The 23,693-nt window shown below is 34.5% G+C and overlaps 3 protein-coding genes across 6 annotated transcripts; all 3 read right to left on the bottom strand.

Moving 5' to 3' along the window:
- Nucleotides 1–600: 600 nt before the first annotated feature.
- On the bottom strand, nt 601–942 carry LOC138871533 (uncharacterized). Its single transcript, XM_070149415.1, has one exon. It carries the CDS (start codon nt 940–942, stop codon nt 601–603), a length of 342 nt encoding a protein of 113 aa, XP_070005516.1.
- A 515-nt stretch (nt 943–1,457) lies between these two features.
- On the bottom strand, nt 1,458–1,997 carry LOC104237671 (uncharacterized). Its single transcript, XM_070149413.1, has one exon. The coding sequence runs from the start codon at nt 1,995–1,997 to the stop codon at nt 1,458–1,460; it is 540 nt and encodes a 179-aa protein (XP_070005514.1).
- Nucleotides 1,998–7,841: 5,844 nt separating this feature from the next.
- On the bottom strand, nt 7,842–20,859 carry LOC104237650 (uncharacterized). Of its 4 annotated transcripts, none has more exons than XM_070147596.1 (19): nt 20,486–20,859; nt 19,684–19,750; nt 19,340–19,453; nt 18,819–18,991; nt 18,304–18,468; nt 18,111–18,185; nt 17,862–18,029; nt 17,180–17,265; nt 16,674–16,758; nt 16,333–16,533; nt 13,684–13,743; nt 13,362–13,441; nt 12,326–12,606; nt 12,152–12,243; nt 11,951–12,080; nt 9,968–11,157; nt 9,599–9,888; nt 8,406–8,573; nt 7,842–8,291 (listed from the first exon to the last, which is right to left on the bottom strand). In XM_070147596.1, the coding sequence occupies exons 1-19, from the start codon at nt 20,729–20,731 to the stop codon at nt 8,174–8,176; spliced, it is 3,789 nt and encodes a 1,262-aa protein (XP_070003697.1). In that variant the 5' UTR covers nt 20,732–20,859; the 3' UTR covers nt 7,842–8,173. The 4 variants fall into 4 exon arrangements, with proteins under 4 accessions (XP_070003697.1, XP_009790142.1, XP_009790137.1 ...); XM_009791840.2 differs by having other exon boundaries at nt 17,862–18,014; XM_009791835.2 differs by having other exon boundaries at nt 17,862–18,185.
- Nucleotides 20,860–23,693: the final 2,834 nt, after the last annotated feature.

Raw genomic sequence — 23,693 nt, 5'->3', positions numbered from 1 at the left:
GCCCGGGGCTAAGATAAACAGCAAGGATAGTGTGGATTCAACATAAACTGCAAGTCATCTAAGATCAACCCTAATCCAACTCCGTCTCCATCCGGTATGAAGTAAGGAAAACTCTATTACCCCCTAACATACAACCCTAATGTTTGGCCTCCAAACCTTCCTATCAAGGGTCATGTCCTCGGAAATCTGCAGTCGTACCATGTCTTGCCTAATCACCTCTCCCCAATACTTCTTAGGCCTCCATCTACCTCTTCTCGTACCCACCACGGCCAACCGATCACACCTCCTCACCAGAGCATCAAGGCTTCTCCTCCGCACGTACCCGAACCATCTGAGCCTCGCTTCCCCCATCTTTTCATCCACAGGGGTCACGCCCACCTTCTTCCGAATATCTTCATTCCTATTCTTATCTATCCTAGTATGACCGCACATCCACCTCAGCATCCTCATCTCTGCTACCTTCATCCTCTGGATATGGGAGTTCTTAACCGGCCAACACTCTGCCCCATACAACATGGCCGGTCTAACCACAGCTCTATAAAACTTATCTTTAAGTACCGGTGGCACTTTCTTGTCACACAAGACTCCATATGCAAGCCTCTATTCCATCCAGCCAGCCCCTATACGGTGAGTGACGTCCTCGTCGATCTCTCCGTCCCCCTGAATCATCGACCCAAGGTACTTGAAGTTATCTCTCTTGGGGATGACCTGTGATCCAAGCCTCACATCCCTGCCTGCTTCCCTCGACTCAGCGCTAAACTTGCACTCCAAGTACTCTGTCTTAGACCTGCTCAATTTGAAACCCTTTGATTCGAGGGCCTGTCTCCAAACCTTCAATATCTCGTTAACACCGACCCTCGTCTCATTAATTAGAACTATGTCATCAGCAAAAAACATACACCATGGCACATCCCCTTGAATATGGTGTGTCAATGCATCCATCACCAAGGCAAATAAGAACGGGCTAAGCGCAGAGCCTTGGTGTAATCCCATAACATCCGGGAAATGCTCCGAGTTGCCTCACACAGTCCTAACCTTAGTCTTAGCTCCATCATACATGTCCTTGATCGCTCTTATGTAGGCTACCGGCACACCCTTTGCCTCAAGAGATCTCCAGAGCACCTCCCTAGGGACATTTTCATACGCTTTCTACCATGTGCAGATCCTTCTTCTTATCCTTGTACTGTTCCACCAACTCCTAATAAGGTGGATAGCTTCCGTAGTGGAGCGACCCGGCATAACCCAAACTGATTGTCGGATATAGACGTCGTCTTCCTCACCCTCACCTCCACCACCCTCTCCTAGACTTTCATAGTATGGCTAACTAACTTGATACCCCTATAATTATTACAATACTGGATATCACCTTTGTTCTTGTACAACGGTACCACCGTACTCGACCTCCACTCCTCCGGCATCCTCTTCGTCCTAAAAATTACATTGAACAACTCCGTCAGTCACTCCAATCCTACTCTACCCACACACTTCCAAAACCCAACTGAAATTTCATCTGGCCCGGTCACCCTACCCCTACTCATCTTACGCAAAGCCCCCACAACCTCATCCATCTTAATGCGCTTGCAATACCTAAAATCTCGGAGACTCTCTAAATGCCCCAAGTCCCCTAGCGCTATATCCTTGTCCCTCTCCTCGTTTAGAAGACCATAGAAGTACGTCTGCCATTTCTGCTTAATCTGGGACTCTCTCATCAATACTCTACCATCCTCATCTTTGATGCACCTTACTTGGTCCAGATCCCGGGCCTTCCTCTTCCTTGCTTTAGCCAGCCGAAACAACTTCCTGTCCCCGCCTTTCTCCCCCAATTCCTCGAATAGACGACCAAACACTGCATTCTTAGCCTCCGTGACCGCCAGCTTTGTCTCCTTCCTTGCCACCTTGTACCTCTCGCTATTCGCTCTCCTCTCCTCCTCGCATGTGCTCCCTGCCAACTTCGAGTACGCTACCTTCCTAGATAGAACACAATGAAAGCCCCTCATTTTTGTAAAAACCTTATACATATAATACACACATTAAAGACAAAATATCTTACCACCCCCTAAACTTGTCATAGATTATTAGTTACAACCTTAAACTATTCGTGGTCTTAATTACCCTCCTCAACTAGATCTTTTGAGAGTTATTACCCTCCTGTACGCTGATGCGACAAATTGTGTGGGTGCACTACGTGGATTTTTCTGTATATGTGGCATTTTTTTGAAAAATAAAATATATTTTTACCTTTTTAAGTATGTTATTTTTTTAGATAATTTTTTCGAATACAATTTATAATAAAACTTGGATATAATTATATTATTTAGGCTAAAAAAATTTATTTGGTCAAAAATAATAAAGTTTTAGTTAATCTTTTTTTGAATTTGACCCGAATATAAAGATTCATACAATTGAAATAAATAGCCAAGGCATCTAAAAAGTTATAAAAATACATAGTTTGAAATTAATTATTTTGGCTATAATTTTTTATATAGCTCTAAATTATGGTGCTATATATATATATATTATAAAAGCATGAGTACAATGTCGGTTTACAAAAATAACCTTATAATATTAAGTATAATAACTTATAATAAAAGGACATAACTGAAATTCTAGATTAATAATCCTATTATTTTTAGGAAATAATACTACACGTTAGGAATCTCACATGATTACCTTTAGGAATCATATTAGTATAATTACTTTCTTAGGCTGTCTAATAAAAGTTAACTAAATTTTACCTTATATAAATTATTTAAAACGAAAAGAGAAAATCATCGACAATCTAAAAATATGAACTAAAACGCAAAATCATGTAAAAGCATAAACGTAAGAATAACTATATCCTACTGTTTCCAACAATAAAACTACACGATAACTTTTGTGTTCTTTGTCCTAATATTTTAATCATATCAGGTTTGCCTCTATATTTTCTTTCATACCAAACTATTTGCCATTCTTAATTTTAAATCAATAAGTAATTTATTTAAAAGTTTGGTTATTAAATTATACCTTTCTATTTTTATAGTTTACTACGGCAAATATTTCTACAATTAGTATCACCATTAGCCTAGAAAAAGTAATCACTGCTAGGAAAAATAGTAATTATTTAGTCATGTAATCCTATTACTTTCAGGATATACTTTTTAAAAATTTCTATTACTAATTTAATTTGAGAATGTATTATATTGTCCAAATCCATTTAGCAAAAAAGAGAGCATATATTAATATAAAAATATTAATATAAAATATAAATACAATATTAATATACCAAAATAGTCCTAAAATATTAAACGGAAGACCTCATAGGGAAAGGACATAACTGCAATTATCTATTTTTTGGACTACAATACCTTCTATGTTAATTTTAATATTTAAGACTTTAAAATTAATAAAATTTTATCTATTAAATTCTTATTAAAAAGATGTAGGGAGGTTTAATAAAATTAGTTTTATAAGAATCCTCTGTATTGGCAATACAATACCACTCCATAATGTCCAATACCAAGAAAATATAAAAGTAATATTATATGAACTGCATAAAGAATTGAAATTGAGAAAAAATAAACATGATAATATATTTTTATATTATATTTGAACTGTTTTTCTAACCAAATAATATTTTTTTATTAATTTTTCGTGTAATATTAAAAATACTCAATTATTAAACAACAACTAAGAAAATATTTAAGAATATAAATGTGAGAGAGAGTGAGAGAAAAAAATGATTGGTAAGAGACAATACCAATAATGATTCTACAGACGTAAATATCTAAAAGTGAAAAGTCATATCAAATCTTTTACTCTTTGAAAATAAAATTTATGGTGGATAAAATTATAATTAAGATTAATTATTCAAAATAAGAGATGAACTAATATTAAGATTTGAATCAACATAGAATCATTTTTTTATGTTAAAATCAAATAATTAAATACTTTAATTAATTATTTAGCAGGAGAATCCAATTCAATTATTTTTAAAATTTATCATATCAGTAAAATTCTTATTCAAGTTAAAAAAAAATCTTAGAGTATATAAATTTATTCCATAGAAAAGAGCGTTAGAACACAAAGTAAAAAGGTTAATATATTATTAAGAATCAAAATGATATACAAGTGTCTGAGGAAGCTCAATCAAAGCTAAATCCTAAACAAGAACAAGCTTTCAAGACTATATGATAAAGAGTCGACTATGCTATAATGAGATTATTCTTTGTAGATGTCTCCGATGGAATTGAAATAATATTTCTATGTCATGCATTATTTGCAAATATTATATCAAAGAGGTATGGCACTGTTAGCAATAATAACAAGTGGTGTACCAATAATGATTTTATTATGAGGCCACCCACTTTAGACTTGATATAACTCTTCAAATAACTTAAATAACCACCACAAATATAACAAAGTAGGGTAATAGTACTAAATTTATGAGGAAGGCAAAATTAATAAGATGGGATGAAGCACTTATGTCTCAGTATTAAACGATCGAAATAATTGCCCGAAGTTCTAGAGATATATTTGATATTAATGAACCGTTTGGTGAAAATTAATGGCTTGAGAAATAATTTATGTCAAGTACTACCAGTAGTTCCAAAATCGACAAAATGGAGACTATAAAAACTAGCTTGCCAAAGTTATACTTCTTGTCTCAAATGAAAACGATTCAACTGATAATAAATATAAAAGTAAGAACAGATCCAGTATTCAGTGTCTTCTTGCTTCGTGTCAGAAACAAAGAAGAGTATCTAATAAAAGATGATTTGGTTCTTCCTGAATACTTGATTATCAATCCCAATAGTAATAATAGTGCATTTAATTAGAGAAATATTTATATCATTAGATTAAAACGCAATTTGTGCAAATCGCATGATAGAATTTAAAAAGATATCTTAGCTAGCAAAAATGAATATGTTGATCAACTAAATAAAAGGTTAATTGCATGATTTTATATTAAAATAATTTTTTATTTTTGATTCAGCAGAAAATGATACCAATAATTACTACCAAGAGAATACTTAAATACTTGAATACTAAATGGCCTTCTACCGTACGTATTTGTTGTCAAATTTATTATTTCCTACATATGTTAGTGTCGCCCTTTATATAATAGACTAAGTTAAAATTGATCTTCCATTGTATATAGGTTGATTTTGAAGAAAAATATGTATGTCATGCTACTGAAAAACTTAGATACACCGAATAACTTATGTAATAGCACACAAATGGTATATAGAAGTTTTGACAATAACATCAGACATGCAAAAATTATGATACTGGTCAATGTGCTTCTAAGTATATTCTTATCCTCGAATTCAGCTTTCGTCTTTCGAAACTATGGAATATCCTTTTAAAGTCTGAAATAATTTTTAGTATGTTTATATTTTGCAAATATAATAAATAAAATACAAGGACAAACATCCTAAATATTGGACTATATTTACTGCAATATGTTGTCGCACGAACAACTGTATGTTGCACTTTCAAGAGGGATATCAAGATCGACTACAAGAGTTTTGGTTAAGGCAGAGCAACCAAAGCATTATGAGGAAACATACACAAAAAAATATTGTCCACAAAGAATTGTTCGTTAAGATATCATCACATTAAATACCTTTAAACTATAATACATAATTATCTAACTAACATGACAAAATTGATCATTTGTTTAAGTTTTGATGATGTTTTTTTATTTGAAATTCATGTATTAAGCTAATTTAATAATATTTTTCGATATTTAGATGATTATTGTATTATTATACATAAAATTTCTCTCAATAATTAAATTTTATTGTTTCTTCATATAAATAAATGTTTAAATCATTATGTGCCATTATTAACGTGCAACGCACGTTCATAGATACTAGTTAGTATATATATATTTACAAATTTATCTTAAAAAAGTAAAAATACACAGTTGTAATAAATAGTCATTGTTTTAAAAGAAGAAATAAAAAGAGTGTACAATTGCAAAAAATAACTTACTCTATGGATACATTTTTAAAGCAATAAAAAAAAGGGCAGCCCGATGCATTAAGCTCCCGCTATGCGCGGGATCCGGGTAGAGGTGGGCATCGGTCTGTTCAGTTCGGTTATAAATATTATCGGTTTTGCCTATCGGTTATCGGTTTACAAATATCATAACTCGATAACCAAACCGATAAGATATTGGTTATCGGTTATCGATCATTATCGGTTCAGTTATCGGTTTACCCGATAAGACAAAACAACTAAAACAGTTTCGCAAGTATAAAACCATTTCAGTATAAAACTGTTTTATAAGATTTGCAATGTATAAAACAATTTCGGTAAAATCAGTGTTCTTAAGATCTTCTTTGTTCAAACGACTAGCAATAAATCTTTGTGCATTGATATCTACTTTTTTTTTACTCTAGTACAGAATTATGTATATAGATTAAAAAGTGTATTAGTTATGAAATACAAATTTTATAACAACTGACACAAGATAACTTTGTAACAGCTCAACAATTAAAGCAGACTTACGCCGGCCTAAGTCTTGACGGGCGTGATGCGACTGACGCCGGCCTGAGTCTTGACGGACTGACTGGTGAGGGCGTGAGGCGGAGAAACTGAGAAAGATTAGGGAAATAAAAGAGTGAACTATGAATTATGAAACCCTAGTATGTATATACCTAAGGGTAAACTAGTAAATTAGTTAATCATTATTGGGTTATCGGTTTTACCCAATAACAGAATTGCCAAATCGAGCCCGAACCGATAACCCAATAAAACAAAATTAACCCGTTACCAAACCGTTAACCCAATAACCCAATAAAATATTAACGGTTCGGGTTATCAGTTTTACCCGATATATGTCCACCCCTAGGTCCGGGACAGGGCCGGACCACAAAGGTATATCGTAAACAGCTTTACCCTGTATTTCTGCAATAAGTATTTTGTAGAGCAATAAGTATGTTAGAAATAATAAGTTATTCCTTGCAATTGTTCACTCTTTTTATTTCTTCTTTTGATGCAATGACTATTTATTTCAACCGTGCATTTTTACTTTTTTAGGTAAAATATGTATATATATATATATATATATATATATATATATATATATATATATATATATATATATATATATATATATATATATATATATATATTTAAAATACCATAATTTAGAGTTATATAAAAAATTATAACTAAAATAATTAATTTTCAAACTATGTATTTTTATAACTTTCTAGATGCATTGACTATTTATTTTAATGGTATAAATCTTTATTTTCAGGTCAAATTCAAAAAAAATATTAATTAAAATTTTATTATTTTTAGCCAAATAAAAATATTTAGCCTAGATAATGTAGTTTTATTATAAATTGTATTCGGAAAAAATTATCTAAAAAAGTAACATATTTAAAAAGGTAAAAATATATTTTATTTTTCAAAAAAATACCACATATACAAAAAATTCATGTGGCAGGCGAGTGCACCCACACAATTTGTCATATCAACATCCAAGGGGTAATGGCTCTCAAAAGGCCTAGTTCAAGGAGGTGATTAAGACCACGAATAATTTAAAGCGATAACTAATAATCCGTGACAAATTTAGGGGGGTAATAAGGTATTTTGCCCACATAAAATCATCAAACAATTCCAATGTGCAATATCTTGGGATTTAATTAAAGTCTCTTCTTTAAGAAAGCTGAAACAAAAGAAACAGCTAATTCTCCTTGTATCCTATCAAACTGGCTTCTCTGATTTTCTTTCGCGTTGGATGAAGGGAATAGAAATTTGATTGCCGGTTGGTCCATAAAATAAGGGTTCGAACATCACTACAAATTACCAGCGGATTAGAACATCCATCAGGAGCTAGAATAAGAACGTCAAACTTGTGTACAAATGGATTTACTTTTGAATTTTTTTTGTCCAATATATTTATTTCTAATTTAATAACTATAAAACTATATGGTTTTGAGTCTTTTGACGGTACATGACTCTGTTTGAATTAATATGAACTGAACTACATCCTGCAATTAAATTAGTGTGCCTATTCCTAACCTTTATCTTTGTTGCCCATGCGTTCAGGCAATTCAACTACTGCCTGGCCATGGCACTTACCAGAAACAACAATTGATATACATGGCCTTACCTCTCCCATTTCATGGGGGGGGGGGGGGAGGCATCTCCAGTAAATTATACTCTATGTACATTAAGTCCCAGACCCTGGTGAAACTTTCTGATAACAATTATATTGACCAAGTAATGAAACGTCATCTTGAGACAATGCTAATCTACCAGAACTCAGGTAGTGTTGAGCAGCTCGTGCCCTGCAATTCTCAATTTGGATAGAAAATAAACATGTCATTAGCAATGCTGCCAATCTTTTTTTGAGCTATTTTGAGAAATGCACAAACTGCATTTTGGTGGGACATGAAACATACCTTCTCTGTTTTCTCCTGCCGATGCTTTCCGATAACCGGGTGGTTCCAAATCTAGAAATTTGGCTCAATGAAGACAGATATTCATGAAATGAATCACCTTTCAGAGCAATGTGTGAGCGCAAGGGAACAACAGCTTGAAGTAAGTTGTAAGCATTCGGATCCACTTTGCTGAGACACAGGAACAATACAAGGCAACTTAGAAATATTGCAGTAATTATCAAGAGCTAAATTAAAAATGAAGTCCTAATACAAAGTCACAACAGTTACATGTATTGACCAATCTTGGAGATTTTAGGCAAATCATAGAAATGAACAAATTCAAAGAATGGACAGGGAACAGTTAGTAGTGGTACAAAACCAACATTTAAAAACAATATAAAAACTATGTTACCTTCTCGAAAAAACAATGTATAAAAACTACTGACGTGGAAATCTTTTCCGGTTCAAACAGGGGCGAATGAAGTGTTGAACTGACAGGTTCAATTGAACCATAACTTTTGACGCGGGGTAAAAATTTATATGTAAAAATTCATTAAATTTGCAAACATAGTAGATATAAATCCATAACTTTAAAAATATAATGGGTTCAATGCTAAAAATCTTGAAAGTTGAACCCATAAGATTTAAATTCTGGATCCGCCTCCGTACAAACATGCAATGGCCTATCGGCTATCAGAATATCCAGTCTTTATATTTTATAAAAATATCCATACTTCGGTGAAAGAAAATATTTGCAGCTCAATAAGCTGCCATACAGAACCTCTGGAGTCAACAATTTCAGCCCATGATCTTTCACTCAACTCGCTTAAATTTCCCTCACAGAAACCCCCGTCCATTCTTTCTGAGGTTTATCTTCAGCCCATGATCTTTTACCAATTCTTGACCAGAGAAAGCAGAAGTTCTTGCAAGTATATAGTTCTCTAATTCTTAATTTCTTATCATCATTTTTGAGTGGTTTATACATGTTTTGTACTCTCTTTCTAAACAGTTTACAACTCTATGGTAATAGATTGAACATCTGCGAGTATAAATCCCGAGCTGAACATATAAGCAGTGACAAGCAATAGACACATCTAAAGTTAGAGAGCCAACTTGATTTAATATGCAATTTACTTGGAAGATACACAACTACTCATGAGGACAAGCTATTTATAAGCAAAAGTATAACAGAAGAGGGGCATATGGTCCTATACCTTCTGAAGGAATGACAGATTCTTGGTAGCCTTAAATGCAAACCCTCATGTTTTCCCCTACTCTGTCCAACCATCTTTCCCAGAGCCATTGTACTGTTTGTGGATGTCACCATCTCCCAGGCCAAATCCACCTCATATACAGATGCAGTGTCCGGTCCGAGAGAAGCAATTTCTTTAGCAAAAAGGCAAACTCCGTGTTGGGCAAAAATTGATGACATCTGCAACTGGTCTTCATGCCAGTTATATGAATGTGATTCTACGAAAGGGGTCATTGACGGCTCCAACGAATCCTGGATGAGTACTTACAAGCATCAAAAACTACACATGCAGTAACACAAAGGTAATATATGTATCTAAGAAATTACTTACGTATAGGAGGTGTTTGCAGTCAGCAAGTAATAAATCAGCCACTGAAATTAAATCACTCATTTCATGAGCAACATTGAGAATTTGAGAAGCTTCTTTCTGCTCTGGGGTAATATACTGTTTCAGATCCAGGTAACCTTCACGAAGTCTTTTCCAACTATCTTGTACAGAAGTATTCAGGTTAAACTGCACAGTAGTCTTAAAGGATGTAGAACTTTTACTGAAGTCCATGCGGCTACACTCATCCAACACCCGATATCCACTCGGAACATCCTCCGTGCATTGTCCATTAAAATGCTCCACGACCTCTCCAGTAATTGATTTCGTTACTCTATCAGAACTACAACCCTGCAATTCCTGATACTCAGAAGATAAAAGAACATTTTCATCAAGTTTCTCAACCTTGAGAGAGTACATACTTGGAAGGGACAGATTGCTACAATAATTTGCCTCAACTTTGACATCAACATCATTATATGACTCTGTACTTGAAATTAATTCTGAATCAATAGTAAGCTGAGTCTCAGGGATGAATGATGACTCTGGCACACAGGAAACATTCACTGACTTGCTTACAACATTCACAGTAGAATAATCAGCTGTCTCCAAATAATTTCTTTTCAACCTCTTTGATTTGAAATGAAGATTCTCTGTTGGTAAACTGCAGGAGATTTCAGTGGCTGAAAAATGGGAGGGTGAACTGCATGCTGTTTCAATCTCTTCATTTCCGATCTCAGGTTGATCTAACGATACGGGAACTCTGCTGCATTCTTCCTCTGAATCTGAAGACATAACTCTATCAAGTTTTCTCAGTGTATTTCTTCGAGTGAATGCGATCGGTGATTCAGAGGCATCAGAAATTTCTGAGTTAGTACCAAACATAGTACATTCGTTATGATCCTGAAATGAGTAGAGCAAGCTTAACATTGCATCCTTTTTTCCATCAACATTATTAGCACCCATATCATGATCCCTAGAATTGTTCTCTTCTGTAATATTGTTTAGCTCGACTTCTTCTGCTTTCTCATTTATACAGTATCTTTCTTCTTCTACCCTCATCGACTTAGTTATCTCTTCATCCACAAGTTCCGATAGTGGAGAAGCGAAATCCCAAGGGATAATTTTCGGTAGTAGCAGATGACCAGCTTCTAGATCAAACTGAAGAGGACTATATCTTAGCTGCAGGTCATTATCTGGCCGTAGCAAAAAAAAACAGCACCAGATTAAATGGGTTAAGTGAAACTTTACTGTGAAGAAAACATAGAGTGTAGATACAATTTAGTCATAATTTCATCATCACATGAAGGATGAGAACTGTTCAGATGAGGATAGAGCTTGTTCCTACATACTGATTTCTTTTTACCATCACTTTTATGTGTACTGAACCATTAGATTTTGGCAATTGATCCCTTGAGAGGATTTAAACTAACTTTTCTCTTCTAGTTAACTAGTCTTCAACCATGGAGGTAAGTTTCTTTATGGGTTGAATCCTAATTCTTAGTTTGATAATTTTGCTTGTTCTTTGATCTTCAAGCAAAGATTTGGGTCCTATACTCAAGTTTGTGTTTAAGAAGAAAGGTCCTTCTTTTCCAAGATTTTATCTCTATCTTTCTATCTTGTTTTGCCCCCTCGTATCTACACCGTTGCCATTACTCATTTGTCATTGCATTCAAGATATCTAAGCAATGCATGAAGCTTGAAGCTTTGACTGGTCAAAATTCAATCTTAAGCAAGATCCTAAATAAATGACATGATACCTCTCAACCTGCTCTATATGCAAATAGAGGTTATCAATGATTTCGTCATTACCAGTAAGATGTATGCACTGGTTTTAGAGGATTCACTTTTACAAAATAACATGAAGCTTCAGAATTTTTGCTTGATGAACTTTTTCTGTTAGCATCCTCTTTAGCAATGGTACAAGAATTATTCACGCAATCAACTATCCTGAAGAATGCATTAACTCCTTGATATTTGGTGAATTACCTTTCTTCAAAGTTTGGCCTTGACACCAAAACTGGAGATACATAATAGTTTTACGAATATCTCCATGGCAATGATCCACAAACCCCTCTACCAGCATTGGGTGAATTTTAACTTGTTCTCTAGCACAAACCTAGAGGGAATATCTTTGATTAGCCAGATAAAGATAGATATCAGCACGAAACTAGCAAAAAGTAACTGTACCGTCTGTGCAAGCTCAAGGAGCTCCTTCAACGATGGCAGCGCAAAGCACACCTGTAGCCTATCTAAATTGTTTGGGAGCACCGGATTATCACCTACTCACATCGAAGAATAATACTTAATTTGTGAAACATAAGCTTGACAAATTATGGTATTTCAACCATTTAGCCCCCTTACTATTGCTAGTTAATATCATGGGCCGCTTTGCGGTCTCCGCAAGTTGTTGAATGGTAGAGACAAAACCACGGTCTTCACAAAGAGCAGTATCCACGTCCTCAAAAAGGATTAGAGCCTTAGTTTCACCCTGATGATTAGCAGTTATCTCCTCCCTGCAGACTTGTTGTCTTTGCACTCCACAGGCATTTGGAGCATTTTCCTCATCAGACAAAGGTATCACTTCAATAACTCCACAGCCAGACACTAATTTGTCCTCTAAATACGCTGGATCTTTTTGAATCCTGAAACAAGAATCGAACAGACAAGATGGAAGTAGTGTATGTCAAGTCATTATAGATTCAAGATTCATTGTAGTGCTAAATTGGCTTAAATGAAGCGAAATCCCATCACGGAAAAAAGAAACAAATAGATTGGCTACTTTGCAAGATTTTCACCCATTTTTCTGTGAGCAGCAAATTTCTATATAAAAATAGGTAATGAAGATAAACATTCATTGGGTAATTCAACTAACTTTTCTAGGAACAAGAATGACACAACAAGAAAATGGTCAACAAACATGCTGAGAGGCTACTAAAAGCCCTAAATTCTTCCCTCCCAAATCTGTGACTAATGAAATGTTTTTCCTAAAGGAAGACCAATCTAAGAATTGTGTGCCAGCATGCATTACCTGGTTGTTTAACAATTCTAGATGAATGTTAAATTATTCCTTTACTGATGCAAATTCAAGATGGCCAGAACTAAATGTGAAATGTAAAACAATAAAAGTATCCAAAAGAAAAAAAATATGAACCATCACAAGAGAAATGTTTTGTCTTGAAATGCAAATACTTGAACAGTATACCAAACTACAAGTTACAGTACCCCCAAAAGGAAAAAGGATACCGTTAGTGTTCCAATTATTGACATTTTATATTTTAATAAAATTTTATTATGAATAAGTCCAAGAAAACAAAAGGAACAATCATATATCTTAATAAAATTTTATCGCAAGCAAATCCAAAAACAAAAGAAAACTAGCATCCACACATAGACGAACCGTTGAAGCCAGTGGGATTCTACAGCCTCCCCAAATTTCTGTTTTACAAGAGCACCGTTTCGCCAATCTGATGAATTGACCTAGCAAGACAATAGACCAAAAGAGTTAGTTAAGTAGATTCTTGATAACTTTAAGAAGTTTTATTTTTCTTTTTTAAGAGTTTGGTTTGAACACGTCAAAGAATCTAATGTTTAAACTGCTCCGACATATATACTGCTTATACTACATGTCAGTGGAAGCTAGCTAGGAACAATGAACACACATCTACATAGTGCAAAATGCAATTTAAGGTTAATAATATAGCAAATTTTCACAGAATTACCTCAATAACTTGAAATCCCTGTTCTTTAGCACAGGCGTAAATTGCAGCCGACTTCCCACTCTGCATAATATTAGTTAGCACATAAAATCACCAATAAAAGCTACTTCAAAACATACTAAAGTAGGTCTGGTTAAGCCTAACATAACAATATTAATAGAACTATGGCAGAAGAAACTGGAACAGTGATTTGTGTGTAACTTCCAGATTAGCCGCGTATATTCTTATGGCTTTAAATTCATGGAAAATTCTGGTTTTCTTCAACAGCAGAAAAATCAGATTTTGGGAGGATGCATGGTTGGGTCACACACCTCTCAAAGATATATTTCACGATATTTACGGCATTTCCTCTCTTCATAATCCTCTCAAAGGTTTGTGTTCAAATTCTCATGTTTAGTTTTATTGCATTATAGACTTCAGTAACTTCCCCCCTACTGGCGAGTCCTCATACGCCTGCCCGCCTAAACTTTTTTTTTCTTCTTTCCAACAACCATTCTAGCAGCACCATTTTACTTTTCAATGACCATTTTGATGACACCATGCCTCTTTTCGGCAAACATTGGGAATCAATGTACCGCATTTGTGATCATTTAATGGCACCTATGACTGTCTGGTGGCCCCGCGTCTCTTTCGCAGTAACCGCTTGGATGGTATTGCATCTCTTTTTCAAAGATCACTCACTCTTTTTCGACTACTATTTGGTCCTTTTATTTAGTGACATTTCAAGCAAAACGTTTCTAAAACCATCTTTTTTTATTTTTTCATGGTATCAAAATCTGGGAATTGCATTCCTATGCTAACACTAAATTTCACGTCACTATTCTGAAAGATTCTTCTCTTCTTTTTTTATGGTAGAAAATCTTCTACTCTTTCTTCATGATACCAAGGTTTGAGAATTGAATCTCTTCTTTGATTATTGAATTTCCGGTAATTATTTCAAGAACAAATTTTCTTATTCTCTGCCTCATAGTTTCATGGTAGCACCATTACCCAATTGGTTCATGGCAGTGACAAGACAAAAAAAAGGTGTTCCTTTATATTCAACCTTTTTCTTGTAAGTAAAGTACTTCATAAATAAAAACCAGCATCAAGTGATTGCTGGTGTATAGAGACAGTTACAACCAAAACAAGTGTCCTTATTGACTGTTAAGAGAGTTAATAAAATCGAGCATGACCTCTACATCCCATGTATCATGTGCATCTGCCATATTGCTCCAAAAAGAAAGCATTGAAATGAAAATAAGTTTAAGAGCCCTTTATTCAACTTGATTTTGAAGTTTGATTTGCAAATCCAAGTATCTTCATTGATTTCAGTTTGAGAGGGCACTGAAATTCCAGAGAACTATAAAGTTGTGTCTCTAACTTCAGAACATGTTTAGATTCTTTAATTTGAGTAAATGGGATATTATAAAATATTCTATAAGATACCACAACTTATTTTGTATTAGTTATCGAATGATAACCTATCTTATTAGGCATACAGAATAACTATGAACAAAACTGTAAGTAGCCCATAGGCCCTACGAGCCCATTTTGTAATCATCATTTCAATAAGTTCTTCATTTTTTTCTCAGAGCAATCATAGAAAGGAAAATAGATAGAAGGAAAAAAAAAACGAACACAGTACCTTTGTTCTTTCAACCTCCACCACCCAAAAGGTTGGGGGATTTTCAAATTTGTGATCATGAGCTGATTATGCATAATATATGAAGCACATTTATTCAAGGCTAAGCTTTATTCTAGCATAAATGAACACAATTGTAGCAAGAATTGAGATTTAACAGAACATAAGTTCTTTGCTCTTGCGTACATACCACAAAGTGCAACTCTGGAAATATTTTCACTAAATGGAACAGAAATGCAATAAGAATTTCAGTTCACCATGTTTATCAAATGAACAGATTCATAACTTTTTGACATATATAATGCTTAACACATGTATTGTCGTGAATATGAACTCGTAAATGCAAAAATCAGATACAAAAGACGGCATAAATTTTAAATAGTATTATTATTGCTTTCTAGAAATGACAAAGCAGTTATCTACATAAATCAGACTTTCTTTGAACTTCTACTGAAATGCCAAATGAACAGGGAAAGGAATCGACATTTCTTTTTTCTTTGGAAAGGAAAGTAGACATTTCTTTTTCTTTGGGAAGGGAATTTAGACATCTCTTTCTTTTTTGGTGAGGGAAAGTGGACATTGCTAAAAGTCAATCAAGGTGAAAGCTGAACTATTGCTCCGCTAACCAAAAAAAAACTAAATGACTAATGGTTGGCCTGAAAATTGATAATTCTAATCCTTTTGATGAAGATGATATTTCAAATCTTAGCAATTAGTTCATTTATTAGAAAAGAAAAAGAAAGAAGGAAGCTAACAATCCCTTAAAGTAAACCCAAGCTAGTGAAATGTATTTCTACTTGCTTATGAAAGAGCCCATGGATTTGTTTCACAATATACGTCACAACCATGGGTTGTTGTTTCATAAGCACGTAGTTCTCAGTAAGATAGGATACATAGGATTAAGATATTAATCAACTAATTCTCACTTAATAACTAGAAATGGGATCATACAGATGGAGAGAGAGGTTGGGAACTCTAGGAACATGCAAAGACTTTTTGCAATAGGAGAGTAGAAACTAGCTACATACCCCAACTGGTCCAGATACCAAGAGGACATTCTTCAGCTGTTCTTCGTTTGTGGAGTCGGCTTCACTGTCATACAGGCTGTCAGAGGAGTCTTGAGCAACTCTATCACTAAGAATGCATGGTTTGCTTGTGCGAGAAGCTTTTTCATGCCAAAGATGCAACCAATCATTTAAAAGTTTCACTGGCTCGCTATTACCACATACCTGCATACAAGGTATTGGAGAACATTTATCATACTGCATATGGAAAAACATATGAGGGAACAAACATCTTTTAAGACTTGTCTTCACCAACATAGACAGATAAATATTAACAGTTGTGGTATAAAAAATGAGATATTCACCTGAAAAGCTCTCTCAGGCTGATATTTGTTTGTCCATAGACAACTTTTGGGCCCAGTGGGACAGTTCTGGTAGTCAGATACTATCCTAAACATGAAAAAATAGTCAAAAATTAAATCAGCATTACATGAAAAAAGGCAGCAGCCATAATACATGAGTTGAGCTTAATGGAGAAGTGAGGATTCATATAGCCGACCCCAACTAATTCAGGTGAGGCGTAGTTGTTGTAAGGAGCAACATATATTTCAAGTCAACAAGAAGCAAAAGTTCCTTTTATCCTATATTCTGGGAATGAACTATGATGCGCACCCATTTATAATTTCAGAATGTGATGGGAACAACCTGGACTGCACAACATGTACCAGCTTGCAATATAAGAAAGGTTGTTTTATTAATTCTGATTGTTTTGGACCTTTTGGTAAGGTCTAAAAGGACTGGTTGCACAGAGTAGCATAATTTTAACAAGCTTCAGAACTGTTTGCTCCATCAAGATCATAAATATCCTCACCTTTCTTGAAGAAATCTACCTTGCTTCTTGGTATCTGAACTGCTAAGGTTATTTTGGAAGGTGTCAACTGTGTCCACTACATTTGCCTACAATTATCATAACCACAAGCATTATCGGATGATCAGACAAAACAGATACGAAACGTAAAGACTCTCAATATCTGTATCTCTGAAAGCAGGATTGTACATGACGCAATAAGTCAACTAAAATACCCAACAACAACAACAACCAAAAAAAACAGTGTAATACCACAAGTGGGATCTGGGGAGGGTAGTATGTACGCAGACCTTACTCCTACCTTCAAGAAGGCAGAGAGGTTTTTTCGGGTAGACCCTCGACTTAGAGGAAAGGTAAAAGGAATGGCAAAAACAAGCACACCAATCAGAAAACCGAAGCGAAAATACAAAACTAACACTAGGTATTGCAATCAGAAAACCGAAACGAAAGCAACAAGAAGTAATAACATAAGTCAAGTAATACGCAAATACACTAAGTCATGTACTAAAGCTACTGTTACAAATAAGGACAATGCTTGGCTATCAACCAAAATACCCACTTAAAAAATAATTATTAACTCAAAATTATACTATTCACTGAAAAAGGTATATTGTCCACACTTTGGGGCATAATCAATATGAGCAGCAAACAGTATAAATTCAAACAAGGCTATGTCAGAACTTACCACTTCTGCATTCTTTAGCTGCTCACAGTGGCTGACTTGTTCCTCCGCAACTACGGATAATGCTGAATGATATAATTTTGTTTCTCTAGAAGAATGATCAGAAACCACTTCATCTTGTGAAATAGCATGCTGATTCAGTTCAATCTTGTTTTGCTGTGACAATGTTTTCTTCGGATAAGAGATGCAAGAAAAGTTATCAAATTGCAGAGAGGTGAAGGAACCTTCAGAGAATGAAGAGCTTCCACATACTAGCACAACATCAGTATCGAGAAAACAAGCTTCAGAAAAGATCCAGTGACCCCAATCAAAGGCAGTTTCATCCTCCTGCAAAGGCAATTTTTATATTTCATCCAAGCAAAAGAACTGGAAAAAGTTATTACAAGAGTAACATATGAGACAGCCCTGTAAATACAATGTATAGAATTGAGAATGGACACCATACCGTAACTATTTCAAATACATGAATAGGACTGAAAGTAAGGCTTTTCCCCTCCTCAGAAGAGTACCAGTTACTCTCCACATCAATAACTTCTTGGCTCTTCTTACCCATTTTGCAGGATTGAAAAAAAGGATGTATTTGTTTTCCCGCATATCTGCGGGAATTCTCCTGGTGAAAGCAAAGAAAGTTATAAATAACCAAAACAGAACTGTAGCTTCAGTTGTGTGATACTATGAAAATGAAAAGGACCTTATTCTGCAAAATCTAGAAGAAAGAAACATCAGAAAAAAATGTGCAGATATCACATAAAATCAAACAAAAACATTTATAAGAAGCATAACAGGATCCAGCATTAAGTGCTAAAATCAAGAATCTGAAGGATCAGAATCATCAGAACTCAACCACACAGAAGATCCTGCTTTTTTTGTCGCAGAAGAAATGAAAAGAATGAGAATGTTTTAACTTAAACAAGGTGATGCACATTTGATAAATAAATAAAAATAAATAGTTCAACTAACCTCAGCTGTCTTTCTAGCCTCCATTCGGAGATCAGGAATCGAGTGTAACATTGATTCATCCTGCATAAGGTTACGTGGAACCAAACATATTTCCGTCGATCCTTTGACAACCAGTTGGCATTTCTCTGGTGTTGAGTTAGCAAGCTTCTTCTTCGAACGAGGAGTCTTCTTATCTTCCAAACAGTGTTCAATCAGAAGCAATAAATTGCCAGCAATAGTTATAGCATGCAAATTTGGTTTGCAAATTCAAAATTCGTTGGAACAAAAGAATCTTAACATTTGAGGAAAAAGCCTCTGAACGGTGAGAATTGCAGCATCAAGAGTGCATGCAACTTTCTTAAGGACTTCCATTGCATAACCTATCTCGTACCCTTTTTTAAAAAATTTAGACACATCATATGCTTTCCCTCTGCAATATATGATGCCTTAGTTTTTTTTCCTTAATAAAAAAATATTATGCCCTAGTTGAGTGAAAAATAATTATAAACAACATGGATTTCTGGAAAAAGAAAAAAGCATACTTGCAGGAGGTGAGCAAGATTTTAGGAGTTTTTCAGGTGATCCATCATTTAGCTGCTCATGTCTCTGTCTCTTCTGATTCTTTCTCTCTGAAACCTTTAGAAAGAAATCCGTTTCTGGAGAAAACATCAAAAGAAGCATAAATAAGCATCAAAATCTGTCATTCTTTTTGGTTAATTAGAAAGACATTTATCATTCATTCACTTTCAGCATTCAATAATTCACATAGGAGAAATGTTTTCTTTCTTTCCCCGTAGATTATCCATAATCCTCTCTCACCTTCCGAGCCCCACTTTATTGTAAGTATGGACAATGCAAAGAACATCTTTTTAAGTAATTCACTTACTGATAGTAACTGGAGAATCTCCGTCAGGAATTTCCTTGCTTGAAGTTTCTCTACAGCTTAGAGCAACCTGAATATTAAAGCAAGCAAATAAAGTCAGAGATACAGTGTTATTCAGCCCTTTCTCTGCTATTTCTAAGCAAGATTTTACTCTTCTCTCTACATAATTGGATAATCAAAAAACCTGATATTAGAGAGGTAGATGCAGAGAAGGGAATGCCGACTGTAGGAGACCAGTGTAGGCACATAAAAATGGACAACATGGAGAAGGGGAGAAAATACAAATTGTTTGTGCAACCAAGGGTGTGGCCTAGTGATTGAAGAAGCTAGGGTGAATCAAAAAATATGCCTAGCTTGGTTGACAGAGTTTTGCAGGACCTGCATCGGTGGGAGGATGTAAGTACCCGGTGAAATAGTTTGAGTATGTACACGAGCTAGCCCTAACACTGCGGTGGTTATCAAAAAAGGATACAGAATTCTATGTTTTTTTAAATATAACAATGGTGGATTTGGAGGATTTTGGGGCAGACTATCACTTCTTAAGAAGTACCCTCAGAACCGGGTGGCATTGAACAAACCAAGTTGAAATTTCCAGTGGTTTTTCTATTCCCAATCCAAAACCAGGGCCACATTAAGCTAGAAAACTAATTACAAGAGATAGTTCGCCTTTCTTAATTATTTTTATCATTATTATTATTGACATCACGAAATCCTGAAGCTAATTCATTCACATTAGTCAAATTAAACACAATTCTTGTAAAATTAGCTCAAGCGCTCTAGATAATAAACTAACAACAAAATTAACCTTCTTAGAAGCTCGTGGGTGACTTTGCGGTGTTGTTGTCTTGGAATTTCTCTTCTTCTTCTTCTGCTTTCCTTTAGTCTTATTGCCATTTTCTTGGCTCTCACACCACTCTTCCTCCTCATCCTCTTCTTCTTCTTCTTCAGCTCCTCCTTTAACTGGAATTTGCTTCGCACTGTTTGGAAACAGCGTCGCCTGGACTAATCTACGCCGGCTACGAAGTCCTTCATCTACTAGTTCCTCCTCCATTGGATCAGCTCTCGTTAGGGTTTTTGCAAAATTAGGAGTTCCAATTAGCTTGATCAATGAAGAGGGCTCCCCAAAATTTCCCTCTTTGCTTTTGCTTGTGCTTTTTCTTTTTTTCCTTTTGTCGCTGGGCTGTGGAGCCCCTTTGTGATATGAAAACAATGGATACGGTAACCGGTATAAACGGTAGTAGGTTACCTATGGTTGCTATTTCCCGCGATTTTATTCGCATTCCGTTCAGATTTCCCGCGCTCAGTTGAATTGTATTAATTAATTTTGTTATGTATATTGATTAAAAACATTTTTGGTGTTATGAAAATAATTATACTATGAATGTTCATTTAATACTTAGCTATAGATAATCTTCCTCAAGAATATTATTCATTTAGTGTTCCATTAAAGTTTATCTACAAGCAACTGATGTGGGCAGGTTGCAAGCAACTCAATGAAATGATTTGCAGCAGCTTCTTATTAAACAGTCAGGTTGCAAGCAGCTCATGCAAATAATTTACATACAGCTCAAGAAAAGCCTCGCAGTTGCTTCCTTTCTTCTACAAATAGAGGAGTTTTCAGTTCATTATGTACATCAATTTGAAGTTGAATAATATATCAATCTCTATCTATACTTGTCTTCGGTTTCTTTACTTTATAGTTTTTTATTTTATAATACGTTATCAGCACGAGACTCTGCCATTTTGAGCACTTACTTTGAATTTAATTTCTATTTCAGTGTTCATCTCCGATGTAAGGCGACGCTCTTACGTCCATGGTTATATCTTGTTCATTCCGAGCATCATAAAGCAGATTATATCCTTGAGGTGGTAAGCTTTTCTTCTTGGTGGTAGTGATATGGATATCACTTACATATGGAGTGGCCAAATATGTGTAAATGTTCATCTCCGATGTAAGGCGACGCCCTTACGTCCATGGTTAGATCTTGTTTATTCCAAGCATCATAAGGGAGATTATATCCTTGAGGTAGTAAGCTTTCTTCTTGGCGGTAGTGATATGGATATCACTTACGTCTGGAGTGGCCAAATATGTGTAAAGTAATTTTAGCCTTTTTCTTATATTTGATTAAATATCTTTGTCATCGCTCACTTGGTTACATGCTACGTATACAGTACCTGTGTTGGTATTTGTTTTCATCCTAATTATCTTAATAAAGGATTACAAAGTGGATAACATTGTTAGATCAACTTAAACTCCAACAGAGTTTGCAAGAAATATACAACCACCATAAGTGATTATGTTTCGTATATCTCATTGTAACTAAATTTTGTTAACCACCAGAAGTGGTATATGTCTATGACTACCAGAAGTGATAATTTAGGCTTTCTATGGTTACAATTGAAGATAAGCTACGTAAATATTCTCTATATTACATGCCCGCCTCGATTTGCTCCTGAAGTAGTAACTATTTTAAAAGAGGTTGAAGCATCACAATTTGATATGATTAATGCACGTTCAAATAATTATGTTTGATTTCCCGAAGGATGAGAAATTTGTATAAATATTAATCATTCCCTGGAGTGAATGTGACAATATTAACAAAGCCGTAAATATGAGTGCGCTATTGATGTAAATATATTGCGATTCACCTCCAGAAGAGGTAATATGAGTGAGAGAATATATACTCAATTTTTCGTATTTTAAATTTGCTCCTGAAGGAGTAACACAATTAAAATTTCCTCCCGAATTAGAAAAATATTATGAAGAGGTGTTTTTTTTTGCTTAAATAATTATTTTATATTGTTGATTTGATTATGATTTTTTCTCATGATACCAGAAGTGTCTGGGCAATAATTGATAGTACAAAATATATCAAAAACTCCCGAATAACTAACTATTTGTCTAGAAGACACATGACACCAATATTGTTTGAACAATATTAGATTGTGGATAATAAATAAAGGCTCTCAAAGAGCTTGTATACAAATATGTCATTCATATTATATGATTGTGGTCAAAACATATGTTGTAGTAAACCCGAAGTTTACTACTCCCTCCATTCCAATTTATGTGAACCTGTTTGACCGGACACGAAGTTTAAGAAAAAATAAAGACTTTTGAAATTTGTGGTCTTAAACAAGTCAAAAAGGGGTCCAGAGTATTTGTGTGGTTATAAAAGCTTCTCATTAAGGGTAGAATTGGAAGTTTAAGCAAAATTATTTCCAAATTTAGAAATGTGTCATTCTTTTTGGAACAGACAAAAAAGAAAATAGGTTCACATAAATTGGAACAGATAGAGTAATACATATTGCTATCATATTGAGACTACAAATGATTGGAAGATTGAAAATTTTCATGTTTCTACAATCATAGGGGGACAAAAAATATGTATACGAGAAGCTACCCGCCTTACTCTTCAATTTGTACTACATCATGTATCACAGTAAAGCAAAAGTTTAATAATGCAAAATTTTATGTCATAGTAAACCATAAGTTTGCTAAGAGATAGTACTTGCCTTGATAAACTTGAAGTTTTTATTTGCCATTTTAAATGAGCTATTTGAGAATTCAAATAAGCATATACTGAAGAACTAGAAGATTCTTCAAGGATTCTTCTGTGTTTCTTGTTCTCGTAATAAATTGATTATACCGACTAAAGTCGGGACTAACATCCCTGATTTTGAAATATATAAAAGGTTAATATAGGCTCATTCACCTATTATGTGAACCACTTATAGATGCATATATGAGATTGTTATATGTGTGATTATTGTTAACCTGCAGTTTGACATTTAAAATTGTTTTTCTCAATTAATAGCATAATTTTCATATTATGAAATCAAGACGGTTCATCTTGATAATGATGGTTTATATCCAAGTTGGTTTAACATTAAATACCTCATATTAATGGCTAAACCATTGCTTATGAGAACAAAACTTCATGTGTTGGTATAAGATTTTCTAACTTGCATATAGCAGCACTTGTATGCATCAGGCCAACAATATACGATAA

This window comes from Nicotiana sylvestris, chromosome 6 (genome assembly GCF_000393655.2).
Source record: "Nicotiana sylvestris chromosome 6, ASM39365v2, whole genome shotgun sequence".
Classification (NCBI taxonomy): Eukaryota; Viridiplantae; Streptophyta; class Magnoliopsida; order Solanales; family Solanaceae; genus Nicotiana; species Nicotiana sylvestris.
The sequence above is the reverse complement of the archived record's forward strand: the minus strand, read 5'-3'. Positions and strand labels throughout refer to the sequence as shown.